General features: G+C 36.7%; 1 protein-coding gene across 4 annotated transcripts in view; it reads left to right on the top strand.

The window, feature by feature from the left end:
* STRN (striatin) overlaps nt 1–14,110 on the top strand; it is a 67,615-nt gene that overhangs the window by 12,672 nt on the left and 40,833 nt on the right. For all 4 annotated transcript variants that reach the window (XM_034060304.1, XM_031054785.2, XM_031054784.2 and 1 more), the window contains exons 2-4: nt 1,388–1,491; nt 9,265–9,338; nt 12,454–12,532. In XM_034060304.1, coding sequence (XP_033916195.1) covers nt 1,388–1,491; nt 9,265–9,338; nt 12,454–12,532 — 257 coding nt within the window. The remainder of the gene's footprint in view (nt 1–1,387; nt 1,492–9,264; nt 9,339–12,453; nt 12,533–14,110) is intronic.

Raw genomic sequence — 14,110 nt, 5'->3', positions numbered from 1 at the left:
CCTCTCCTCATAAGGGAGGTATTCCACTCCATTAATCATCTTTGTGGCTCTGCACTGGACTCTTTCAAGCAATTCCCTGTCCTTCTTGAACTGGGGGGCCCAGAACTGGACGCAGTATTCCAGATGCAGCCTCACTAAGGCAGAGTAGAGGGGGAGGAGAACCTCTCTTGCCCTACTAACTACACCCTTTCTAATGTACCCTAGGATGCCATTTGCCTTCTTGGCCACAAGGGCACATTGCTGGCTCATGGTCATCCTCCTATCCACCAGGAACCCCAGGTCCCTTTCCCCTTCACTACTTTCCAGCAGGTCAACCCCCAACCTGTACTGGTACATGGGGTTGTTCTTCCCCAGATGCAAGACTCTACACTTGCCCTTGTTGAATTTCATCAAGTTTCTCCCCACCCAACTCTCCAGCCTGTCCAGCTCTCGCTGAATGGCAACACAGCCTTCTGGTGTGTCAGCCACTCCTCCCAATTTAGTGTCATCAGCGAACTTGCTGAGGGTATGCTCAGTTCCCTCACCCAGGTCATTGATGAAAATATTAAACAGCACTGGTCCCAGCACCTCCAGATCACAAGAACCTACCTCTTACAGTGTACATAATTTGAGCATGAGATACAAAAGCACATAGTTCTGCCTTTATGAGTAGGAATAGGTATCTTTTATATATAATAATTTTCTATTTGAAGGAGATTTTTCACAGGCAACTAAATACTCTGCTGTGAGTTGATAAAAATTAGGTGTCTTCACTTTTATTTACTTCTATACTGTTTCTCGCCTCATCTCTCACCAAAATACCTTTTCATGTTTTCCATTTTTTTCTCCCTCTTAATTGCAGTATTTCTTGAGAGCTTTCTTTCACCTATTTTAGAATTACAAATAGCACTTGGCACGCTGTTATAAGCAGGGTTTTATTTTTCTTTTAGCTGAACATGCTGTACTTTAGTTCTTTCACTAGTATCATGTATATAACATCTATGCAACAGTACACGAATTATATACTACTTCAGTTAGTGAGCAGAAATATTTTATTGTGTTCTGTTTATTGTTGGTAAATGCTTTTTATCTGCTGAGGGGTTTTTGTACACTTGTCTGTTTCTTATCTTCTATTAAATGTTTAGTCAAGAAAGGAAATAAACTAAAACTAAAATTGCTTTATTTATTTTTTTATTCCTTTTTATCTGTAATGCAGGTGCAGTTTAGAAGGATCATGTTTGCAGTGCTTTATGTGTTTACTGTTTATGAAACACAATAAACCAATTTCTTCTTAAACAGTACAAATTAATTTTTAAATTCATTAAAATAACTTGGGGAGACACACACTGAAGAGTTATGCTGGATGGTTTTGCGGAAGCAGATACTAAATGTAAACTTGCTTTTGCAGGCCCAGATTGCCTTTCTTCAAGGTGAAAGGAAAGGACAAGAAAATCTGAAGAAGGATCTAGTGCGAAGGATCAAAATGCTGGAATATGCACTTAAACAGGAAAGGTACGCTGCTTTAGTGATGGGTACATGGTGAAGAATTCTGAGCACAGATACTTCTTTTGCCTTGACTTGACAAAAATAAGATGTATTTCTTCTGTATATATTCAGTTCTCAAATTGATAAATCTTGTTATACTAAATAAACTTTTGTTATAAATGTCTACATTATAGTAAAACCAATAGCTAACGCAGCGTGGCTAAAAAAATATGCAAATAAAACCCTTGGTTGATCAATGATGAATACTGTCTCCTTGGTAAATTTACACTTACTTGTACAGATTATACTCCAGATCTACAGTGTATTCTCTTTTTGTTCAAAGTACTAGCTTTGTTTAATAATCTCTTGATAACTGAAATCTTGAGTAACTGTCTTCAATCTAGTGATGGCTAGTTTTTAATATTGCTACATTTCTAATCTTTTCAATAGAATAGACTTTACAGGAATATCTTCTGGAGGCTAATAGTCTTCTGGAGGCTGATAATGTGAGGAGTAAAAAAATGTTCATGATTACTGGTTAATCAGATATCTATTTCTTTGTTCATGGGATTTCAGAAGAAGTCCCCAGTCTACCATTTTATTCTTATGTTCGCTTTCCTGTTCTAAATTTGGAGATAAATGAACTGTATTGTTTACCATGTTTCCAGAATTCTTTCTATTCAACTGTTTTTTTTTTTTGGCCAAGTTAGTTTTAAAAAATTTTATCAGTAAAATGTCTTTTAAATTTTTTTTGTGAAACTGTGTATTTATGGTACTACTGCAAAGCAGTCATTGCTTACATACCTTTTCCCTATCAGATAATTCCTACTTACCTTTAATGAGATATTAGTAAATAAACCTCTTTTAAATAGTTTGTATTAGTAGAAATAAGATTAGAAATATACACATATACAAATGAGGAATAACATATTGCTGCTAGATGACTTTAAAGGGGTACTAATAGTTGTACATCCCTGGATTGCATTTAAATTTGTTCATCTTACATGGGTTGCTTTAGGATATGAGATGTACCTTGCACTATCCAGTTTAGCTCTTTCTGGTAGCGACCAATTTATCTGCTAGCATGGAGTTGCAGCCAAGTTTCTTGGCCAGCAGTAGCCTCAGGGCGCAGCATGCTTGCTTCACCTTTATGAACTTTTTAGAGGAATGCTTAAGGTAGAGAACCTATTTGCTCATGCCTTGCTATGGTAGTGATTGTATATCAAACAGAGAATGTAAGCCTTTGCACAGCTGTAAACAGCAATCTCCATTATGTATACATTTGATGCATAATTATGAAGATTGGAGTCACTTAAAAAAGACAGAGGCAATGAAGTATGTTCTTGTGCAGTTAAAGATATGCTCTAAGGTATGTAAATTCAGTCATATTTACGTATTTCAAAACTGGGGGAGCTATTCCTCATTACTTAGGGATATCTCTAGTGCTTCATGTTCGTAACCCACATAAATTTAGATACATTAGCAATTTATCTAAAATTATCAGGCTATGTCAGTACATTTGTGTATATTATCAGAGAAGCTTTGTAAGATTAAAAAAATATAAATAAAAAAATCAAACTTCTGTGGATTGTGAAATGGTCCCCCTGTTGAATTCAGTAAAATCTGTCTAAGTTAAGACATTTAAATCCTAATGCAGCAGTCACTGTCAGGATTAGGAAAAAATATTCTGGTTTCATATCACCAATTTTAACACAGTTTTACATACAGTGAATTGTGTTATCTTTGGTTTCTGAGGTCAGTAGGCTACAGCCAGCTGATCTGATCCAGTTTGACAGCTTCAGTATGGGTGTGCAATAGTTTATAATGTAAATATGATTCTTGTGAATGGTGTGTGCCAGGGACACATGAGTTTGTGCTTTTGAACAGCATTATTATTTGCCAGTTTCTGAAGAAAGTTTTGTAGTTCTGCTGAAAATGTCTCTTGGCGAGTGTTCTAGCTTGATGCTTAAAAGAATGGCAACATAGTGAGCTTGCAAGCCCTGCTCCCTTTCCCAGCATTTTCTTGAGTCATTGGCTGGGTCAGGCAATAGTCAATTGGAGTGCTGGCTTTTTCCACTGGGATCTTGGAGCTGGAAAATGAAATCCTACAAGGTAGGAGGAGCTCTGGTCAAGTTAGGGGAAGGTTGGTGTGGGTGGGAGGGGGCAGGGAAGCATTCCTGTGTTCCTTCCTTTTTGCCCTGGCCTTGCAGCATACCAGATCTTTCTTAGCTAGATGAATTAAATTATGATTAATGAGACAGTATGAAATCTTGGCCCAGAGTAGTTCATGTTCACAGTGCTCTCAGGAAACCACAAACAAGAAATGAGTGACATTGGCTGTCTCAGATATATGTTTTTATGAGCTGCTGTTCTATATAATAGGTGCTTAGCATTTCTTCTGTCAACCAAATATTTTCAAAGTTTGCTATAAATAAAAAACTTTGGAAGCATTGCCATTGTTCTCATTTTGTGACACTTAATGGAATTCTGTATTGGGTATGGTGGAACATGAGTTTTACTTACAGATTTACTTACTTTGAGGGTGGTGAGACAGTGGAACAGGTTACCTAGAGAAGCTGTGGCTGCCCCATCACTGGAAGTGAAGGGCAGATTGGGTGGGGCCTTGAGCAACCTGTTTAGTGGAAGATACCCCTTCCCACAGTAGGGAGTTTGGAACTAGCTGAGCTTTAAGGATTACCTTTTCCTTGTGTGTATAGGAAGCCCAATTATTTCTGCTGAATAGTCTTAATACACTAAGTAGCAAAAAGCTTAGGAGGAGGTAGCTGATAGTTAAGTAATATCGCTTTCCAACAGCAGTTTTGATGTAATTTTCCCAGCATACAGTAGACTGCAGTGCGAAGCTGTTCACAGTTGAGGGTTACTTTTTATTACTTTATCAGTACTTTCTCCACCACCAGTAAATGGCATTGTTTCCTCTGGATTTTTTGGGAGCTAGCTGTAATGTAGTACTGCTTCTCTCAAGTACATGTTCTATTTCATCTAGTCTAGCTCATTTCCTGTTTTAACGTATTTTGAACAAAGAACTGGACTCCTGAGCCATGTCTCTAGAAACCCTTGATTTAATTTTATGTTGTTTTCAGCACTGGTGTGTCTGATCACCGTAAGGCTGGCGCCTTCTTCCCTGGGCAGAATATCTTGCTGTGCTGTTCCTGGCAGTTGTTCTTGTTTATGTCTCTTGGTTTGGCGGCAGCTCCTAGATCTTCTGCGGATGTTTTGGCAGGCTCCCTCAGCACAGCTGGATCAGATGCTTCAGGTCTGGCGACAGATATTTCCAAGAAATAATGGCCTTTTTTGATCGGGATCAAACTTGTTTCTGTGTGAAGTATTCAAAAAAGTTTCACTGCTCTTAGTTTTAGGAAACTTACATGCATGAAAACTTTAAATGTTTTCCCAAGCAACTCTTGAAGTGTTGTGGCAGCCATGTTGGATGTCTCCAAGCACTGTTTGTATAGAAGACACATAGTTTAAAGAAAATATTGCCAATCATAAAAGCAGAATTGTGTAATGAAGTGCAAAAGCCAGAGCAGTGGTAATTTTCATATTTATCTGAGTTAAGGGCATCTACCCAGTAATGAAGTTTCACAGTTCCAAAATGGCTTTCTTCCAAACAAATTGAAGGCTAGTTTACTGATGAAAAATTACCTTCTATAAGTTGTATATTTCAGCTGGTTATTCTGAAGTAATTTTTCAGTCCCTGCATACTATTAATAATATTTGGAAATTGAGGGAAAATAATCTGAGTTGAACAAGTTTCAGATAGTAAAGGCTCGTATTTTGTGATTTGTTTTCCTTTTTCTTCCCCTACCTCAAAACCACTGTCCTTGTTTTTGACCAGATGATACAATGGTTGGAGAAGTTTTGATTTTTCTTTAACTTATTTACAGAAAAAATGCATGTGCGCTTTTTTTGTGATAATAATATCTCACTGCTGTTATGTATGAGCTGGAGTTCAATGTGAAGTGCAAAGGATGAGTACAAAACTGTTAATAAGTGGACTGTGATTTCTGAAAAAGCAGAAAAATTAAGCATGATGAGTGGTCAGGAGACACTGTTATTGTAGAAACAGATAAAATATAAACATGCTAATGGAACGAGATGTATTCAGAATTTGTATAGAAAAGAATTAGCTTCTTTTATGAGATTTTATGTAGCTTTTGATTGCAGTATGCATAACTAAATAGTCAAGATTCTCTTTTCTAGTCTTGGAGTCCGACTTGTGTTGAGCCATTTCCTTAGTGTGCTTTAGAAAGAAGATTGTTTGGCTTTAAAACCTGTGACATTTCCAGCTGCACCGTAAGAAAGTTCTAATAACAAATCTCATAGAAGCTGGCTGAAGAAGGATAGAAAATAACTTCCTTGATGGACTGCTAGCTGCTGTCTGTATTGTTTTTTTTCTTTTAATATTACTCTGAACTTCAGAAGCTGACTGTAGCTGAAGGCGGGTTCAGCAGGTCAGGTACTCTGACACGGTATTCATGTTTCTGTTTCACATCCGACCAGTGTCTTGCTCAGATACCTGAATTTATACTTATTGATTCTTATTGCAGATTTGAGCTTGATATTGGGGTTTTTTTTGTCATATTGTGGAGGCAAAAAATTGTCTATAGCTTTTTGGTTTTAACTTTCCCAGAAAACCTAAAAATAAGGATTGCTTTTTGGGATTGTCAGCTCTTTAATTGCCCACCTTTGTTAGGACATGATTCTTCTGCTGATCTGTAGTTCTATTGGTCTCTTCCTGTGATATGCAAGCTTAAATCTTCTGAAAGATGAAATCTTAATCAGATAAATTTAAGGGCCAGTGGTATACAAACACATGTAATCTGGGTTATTCTCTTGAAGTAAAGAATAATGACAAAGGCTTTTAAAATTGTTGCATTATGAGTTAAAAAAACCTGCTCTTTCTAGTTTGGAATGGGGATAGGATGAATAATCTCACTTTGCTGAAGTGACTTTATAATGCCTTTAATGAGCAGGGGAGACTTCAGTAAGCAGAAAGAAGAATATTATTGTTGATTTAAGTGGGGAAAAAATTAAAAATGAGTGTACACAGATTTAACAGATTAGAATAAATATACGGGGAAGTTTAAAAAAATGCAGGCTGAATCTTTAAAAAATGTATTCCGGATAGCAAGTGAGAGTTCTGGGGAATAAGAAGGATACAAGGAAAAATCCTTTCTGTTAATGTAGCAAACAGTTTACTTTGCTTCTTAGGGTGAGAATTAGTAACAAAACTTTGACCATAAAAATAGTGAATGCATAGAGGATAATGGAACCTTGTATAACACCCAAGAGCTAAAAGCAAGTGCTTCGTGCCACAGAACTAACTGCTGTCTGAAATTATTGGCAGGAATTGAGCACAGTATATGTCACTAATCCACATTAGAGTATTTACTCACTTTTGATAAGTCAAATCACAATAGATTAAACATTAGGGTCATTTGAATTGATGACTGCATAAAAACTGGAAGTTTTTGACAGAGTGTTTATAGTTGGTGAGGTAGGTTAGTGACAGAGTAGAGGATTTCCTAGTTCTTGATTAGTTATTGCCATGGAACTGTTAGAACAAGTCCAGAGAAGGGCCACGAGGATGATCAGGGGACTGGAGCACCTCCCGTATGAAGACAGGCTGAGAAAGTTGGGGCTGTTCAGCCTGGAGAAGAGAAGGCTGCGTGGAGACCTCATAGCAGCCTTCCAGTATTTGAAGGGGGCCTACAGGGATGCTGGTGAAGGACTATTCATTAGGGACTGTAGTGATAGGACAAGGGGTAATGGGTTGAAACTTAAACAGCAGAGGTTTAGATTTGATATAAGGAAGAAATTCTTTACTTTTAGGGTGGTGAGGCATTGGAATGGGTTGCCCAGAGAGGTTGTGAATGCTGCATCCCTGGCAGTGCTCAAGGCCAGGTTGGATGAAGCCTTGGGTGATATGGTTTAGTATGAGGTGTCCCTGCCCATAGCAGGGGGGTTGGAACTTGATGATCTTAAGGTCCTTTCCAACCCTAACTATTCTATGATTCTATGATGGGGGAAAAAGCATATATAGCATCAGTATTATAATGAAATGCTGTTGTTTTATCAAGGTAACATGTCTCTGCCAGTCAGATATAGGAAACAGCTGGAAAAGGAAAGATAAATATTTTGAGCTTTAATTTTGTTGCATTCTTAGTTATTCTCTTCTCTACTGACCAACATGTTTATCCCTGTTGCTGTTAATGAATTTCAAGTGCATCCTTTCTGCTTTTATTGATGGTTGTTGCTCAGCTGAGTTAAAGCTTAGGGCCCTCCCTCTTGAGGAGGAAGTCAGTTCCTTCATCTGTTATTGTTGCTATGCATTTCTTCCCTCTGCTTTTACCCTTCTCATCCAGAATTAAATTTTTATTATAATTAAAAGGCAGTTGGATTAATAGGAAACTAGTACTGTCTATACCAAAGCATAATAGCTACCAAGCATTACTTCCCTCAGCACCATTTTGTCAGAAGTAATGAGTTTTCTTAATGAAATGGGAAAAGGCAAAAAAATCCCCCAGTAATGTAATAAAAATGTCTGAGAAGCAATCAAGAGGTGCAGGTAATTTGAAAACATTACCTACAGTCATTCTTGATACAGTCATTGGAGCTTAGTGAGACTTGGCCTATACAATTATGAAGTGTTACACCCATTAAGTTTTTAAAAATCCCATTTTAAGTGGAAGAGTTCCCCTGTTCATAGTGGAGCTAATGAAGCCTATTTTCATGTTGGGGTATGTGAGGGTTTTTGATGGGTTTTTGTTTGCTTCTTTTTTTCTTTTTATCTTTTGTGGCCTGTATCTTATTGCTTTATTAAACCTAGCTCCAAACATGTGCATTGGAGTTGTGTGTGTGTGCTTGTGTTGTCCCAGGCTGCGTGGCCAGCATTGCCTGAATTCTTACCTGCTTTTTATTCAGGATAAGAACTAGTATGAATGCTGCTTTTCTATCCCTTTATGACTGTTTATAAACCTCGGAGGGAATTAGATTTTTCTGAGTGTCTTACGTTTTCATGGAAAAAAAACAGTTATAGAGACAAAAGTTACAGTGAGTGCAAGAGAAGGGGGAACAGATTGTGAAACTGGTTAATGCTCTCTTTACTGCTGTTTCTGTTACTGTGTTATAAGATGAATTAATTTTTAATAACTTACATGTGCATTTTAATGCTTTTGTAAGCATTCTTTTGTGTGTTTAAAAAGTCTATAGACAGTGACTCTGTAGGATGAAGCTTTTAAAATTAAAAGGCATTTTCATTTTTCTTCTAGCTATTCTTACTGCCATTATATATTGCATGGGATGCTGTCAGTGCTACATCTGATACAGAGTAGCTTCAGCCAATGCCTGCTGCTGTTGGAAAGCACAGCATTTCAAAGAATAAAACTAAGGTTTGCTTAATTAAGGTGACAATATGGAATATGAAGTAGATGGCATTGAACTGAAAAAAAAAGTTTCATAGTGATTGCTAAAAAAAGGGGGGGTGGAGAGGGAAACAGAGTAGCACATGTCCACAGAGAGGAAACCTGTAGCAAGAACGTTTTGTAAAATCTGCAGTCCACTGATCCCTGTATTTCATCAGTATTCACTTTGCAATTATGTGCCAACCTTGGAAAAAATTATTAAGAAAAATAACATATCAGAAGTCCTGCTGAAATGGCTTCCTTTGTTTTGTTCCTAGCCTGGAAGAAAGGAGTGGCTTCTTAAGACAGGTGATATCTATATATTGATAGATACCCTTTAAATCTACTAATAGTTTCTGTATTTTTTTTCTTTCAGGGCTAAATATCACAAATTAAAATATGGCACAGAATTGAATCAGGGAGATATGAAGCCACCAAACTATGATTCTGGTAAGAATTTATTAAGAATGAGCTCATTTCTGGCATAAAAACTTGAGTGTGGTTTGTGTAAATGCTGAAATGACAGTGTTAATAAAATAAGCTGGTGGGAATAGAGATAATTAATAAAGACTGTATTTTATGCCTGTAAAATTAAAAATATATGCTAATGCTCTGAAGGAATCTTATTAATAAATGAGTTTAGATTAAAAAAAACCTCAAAACCCAAACTAACAAACTACTTGAGAGAATAATTTTTTCTCTTCCTTAGTAATGTGTATGGGGGTTTTGGAACAGGGAGATACTGGATTTTTAGCTGTAGAATCCTTTTGTCTTCTAATAATTCTTCTAAACAAGAAGTTAACATCAAAGGATGTGGAATGTATAGTACATAATATTTTTGATTACTTGTATGGTATTCCAGGCAAAAAGTAATGAAAGTGCATGTTAGATGTGAGAGTTTGAGAGTTGGAATTTACTTACAAAATTCCAGTGATAGTTGGAAATGCATGCAATTAACTTTAAGTACCATGTTGTGAGAGGACAGTTTTACACCTTGGTCCCTGGAAAGCCGATTTGTTTTTCTGGAGGTTGCATCTTAGGGGTTACTTCTCCTACTTCACACAAATAGTTTTAAGCACTGAACTTGAGGAATTAAGAATTTCAATTACTTCCTTTTATCCCTCTCTCTCTGTCCCTATCCTTTCCTCAGGGAAAAAAAAAAAGTAGTAGAGCTTATAGGTCAAGGCCTTGAAAAGAAAAGTAATACGTGATGATTTTTGTATCTCAGTCTCCTGATGCTCCTACTACAGCAACAAAACTAGAAATACCTGTACATAAAGGAAGAATATAAAAAGTCTGCAGACTTCAGCTCTGTCACTTGGTTTATGAAAGGGATGGTCTTATTTACTCTTATGGTTAATTCTTACCTTATTGGATTCAGAAGGTCATTAAAATGCAAACAGAAAAATCCAACCCCATGCCAACTGTTGGAACTTTACACCAGGTTTTTCTTGTCCAAGAAATGGTTTTGAGAAATTTTATTTCGTATTATCAACGTTATTTCCTTAACTGAAGTAATAATTAGGTGTTACTGAAATGGATGACTCTGGTCTGTATCTGGACCACTAGAAAACTTTGTCCTGATCATACCAAGATCCTAGACATCCGTGGGTTTTGTAATTTTGCAGGATGCAGCTCTAGCATGTTGCTCCAGTTTCCAGCTGAGGAATGTAGTGCGAGGGCTGACTTGCCCAGAAGAGCCATAGCCAGTGCTACGAAGTGGACGTTAGTGGAATTACATTTGTTAAAAGTCCATCATTCCCATTGAATTCTATATACATTGCTGTTAGAAATGTGCAGTTCTGTATCAAATCTGGACTTGATTAAAGATACACACTTAAAGCAGAAGATTTGTTAATGCTCCTTTTAGAGTTGCCTTCCGTAGATAGATACTTGTATATTTGTGTCTGACCTCTCCACCACCCAAGCCCTTCTGTTTTTTCTGCCCAGTCAGGAAAAAAAGTGGAACTATTTCTAGTAGTTCGTCTAAATGAGTCCTTGTTGTTTGTTTTCTCTGTGATCTCTTGGGGAGATCTGACTTGGTCAGTAGTACAGTTTAGAAGAGAGTTCAATCTCTTGATAAAGGTATGCCCTTTTTTTTTTTAACTGCTTGTGGTATCTTCTGTTGTTATTTGCTCATAATACAAATACCTTCTCATCTGTAAACTGCTGCTGCTAGTAGTGGTCAGTTTTGAGGACCCTAAATGAAAGAGAGTTCTTGCCTGTATATATACTTAATTGTGCCTTTGGAAGAAGGGGTTTTGCTTTCAGAAGGAAATTTCAGGCAGGTTTATCTCAGTCAATAACAATTAAATCATGACTGAGCTTCAGTAGCTGTCCATTGGGTCTAGCTGTGTTCAGTTGTCATCAGAAAATCATGGCACAATTGAATATTTCCTATGGCTGCTGTTAAATGAATTTGTCAGTTTGAAATGGATTAAATTCATATGGCTCTCCTTCCATGTGAACTCTGATTAGTCTTTGATCTTTAGGTGAGTGGTGTTTTTTTTGTGTGTGTGGTGTTAATACAGTTGTACAAAGGTAAATGACTTCCCAGTAAGAACAGTAGCTTTCCCACATCGCATACAAAGTTACTCATAGGATTATACTACAGGTTTTTCTGGTTCTTAATCTTTGTTTACACAAGAAGGTTGTTCATCCTTCAGTGTTTGGACCACAAGGGTTTCAAGTTGCGTAGACGCTTTCATAGATAATAAACCAAGATCTTTTATCTTGGGAAGTATATGCTTATGTGTCTCCTGGAGGAGAGGAAAAACCCCAACCATCATGTAGTATGAAGCTATATACAGAATAAATATGTAGCTGTTGGTTGCCAGCATTCGGATAGGTTTCTCACCAGAACAACCACATAATTTTTTTGTGGGTTCTTCTGGAGTATTACCGTTTGGACTCAAATATATGGTTGTGGAAAATGTGGTGAGAATTTTTCAACAGTTTTTCAGGATAAAAAGTAAACAAACAACCACTGTTAAATTTTTTTTATCACAACCAAAAATGTAATTAATGCAAATACAGACAACTTTAAAGCGAATAGGTATATTGGTTTTATGTCGAACTGTCAAATATTAAGGAAAGTTGGACAGTGGGTTGTAAATGGATATAATGATGCAGTTGCCTTTGATACTGTGAGCAGTTAAAGATGTTTGTATTCAAACTGAGATTATGAGCAGCAGTTACATTAGAAGGTTAATGCAAAAATGGAACTCCAGATTGTCTAGGTATTATGTGCCCTTGTAGAGAAAGGAGTAAGATGGAACTTTTGGATGTGAGGCAGAAGGGAAGCAACTGCTGAATAGTGGAACTGGCACTTGCACAGTAGGATCTGTCTGACAATCTTTATGTGTACATAATACTGTAATTATGTGCTATATGCATTTTTTTGTCTCTTGATTGGTTGATCATTAGTACTTTGAATCTTTTTATTTGTTATTAAACCATTCATAACCATTTTAGTAAAAATCACTTTTGTCTTTTCAAGTGGACGGGCATCTTTTTAAGAAGTAGGACAAGAAAAAAATTTTCATAATGAAATAATCTTTTCCAGATGAAGGGAATGAGACAGAGGTTCAGCCACAACAGAACAGTCAGCTAATATGGAAACAAGGACGACAGCTGCTAAGACAGTAAGTGTTGAAAAAGGGACCAGATAACAAATGCAAGGGAAAGAATCTGGTGATGTGATGGTGGTGGTGTTTGACTTTTTTTCTGTTAGATTTTCTTTCAAGAAAAGTTAGTGTGTGTGATGAAGTTCATTCAGCTTCTGCCCTACTTTTCCTAGGTTTTGAAAGTTTTAATATTTCAGAACTTCAGAGGAGAAGCCTTGTCAAATCACAAACACTTGATCTCCTTTGCTCTTCTTTTACACAGTATAATAAAACAATCTGCTTGAACGAGCAGTGGGTCATGACACTTTGCAATAAACCAACAAGCACAAATAATTCTTCAACAGCAGTGTAAAATACAAACTGGTGTTGGAGAGGAATAATTTTTATTTTGGCCTGCTTCAGGTTCAGAAAAGATTAGAAGTTTTCTAATTCTCAGTTCATCTGAATGAAGCAAACATCTATTAATCTAAAGTAGTTTTTTAATTGTGGTGATAATAAGTCAATTTCCAAGGTACTGGGTCAATTTCCAAGATATTTGGTCACATTTTTATGTGGGTTTTTTCCCTGGGTTATAACCTGCAGTTTAATTTGATGAGATTTCTTGAAGACCTCTCATCAGAATGTCTTGAACTGTTTTTTCATGGATTTGCCTCATCCCCTGTGCCGATAGTTCAATTCTAAGGTCTTCTAATCAGATAGGAAAGCTTTTGCTTTTTATTTTGTGTGTGTGTGTGTTTGTGTGGTACAGAGGGTTAAATGAGAGGGAAGTGAGACAGTAAGGGCAGTCTGGAGCTTATATTAAAAGACCTTTTCCCAAGGAATTATGCAGAAGTTGAATTTGTCTGCTGGATGGCTTGTACATGCTCTTCTTTTTCAAGAGCCCAAATTCTTGCATGTATGTTGAAATACAAATAAATAAAACTATTAATGTTTAAATATTTTATTAACATAAAATATTATCTAAATATAGTGAACTTGACTTTGATCAGTTATTTTGAAGACAACTCGTTCCTTCTCAGCACAATTAATAAGTGATACAGTAATGAATACAGCATACATATTGCTGATGGATTTTGTTTTGCATAGGTGACTTGTTTGATTTTTTTATATAGCCAACAGTCAGTATTTCTTTCCTAATGTAGTTATGTAGAGGATATTGTTAAATAATTGGAGGAGAATGTTCTTGCAGGAAAAGTGCATGTCCTTGATCTGTAACAGCTGTTATTGTAAAATAGCATTTCCCCTCTTTCAAGTCCTCTAGAGTATCAAGCATTTAATCAATCCAGTGCTCCTGAGAAGGCAGTGCTATTATCTCAGTATTCTAGAGGAAAGGAGAAAGGACAGAGACCTTTTTCCAGGATTCCAGCCCTTACGTGCACAACAGTATTTTACAGATCCATTACAGAATATGGAAAAGGCAAGACAAAGATTTTATCAAACATAATGCGTATAAATAACAACTCTTACTAGTAGTTACGGCTGCAGCATTTGTTGATTCTCTCTGTTATCTAGGTTTTTAATAATGCTTACATAAGGAATGTATCTCATACTTCTTGTCAGGCTTCATGTGTAGTTTCCATGTGTTGAATAAAACGG

This window comes from Melopsittacus undulatus, chromosome 3, assembly GCF_012275295.1.
Source record: "Melopsittacus undulatus isolate bMelUnd1 chromosome 3, bMelUnd1.mat.Z, whole genome shotgun sequence".
Lineage (NCBI taxonomy): Eukaryota > Metazoa > Chordata > Aves > Psittaciformes > Psittaculidae > Melopsittacus > Melopsittacus undulatus.
The sequence above is the reverse complement of the archived record's forward strand: the minus strand, read 5'-3'. Positions and strand labels throughout refer to the sequence as shown.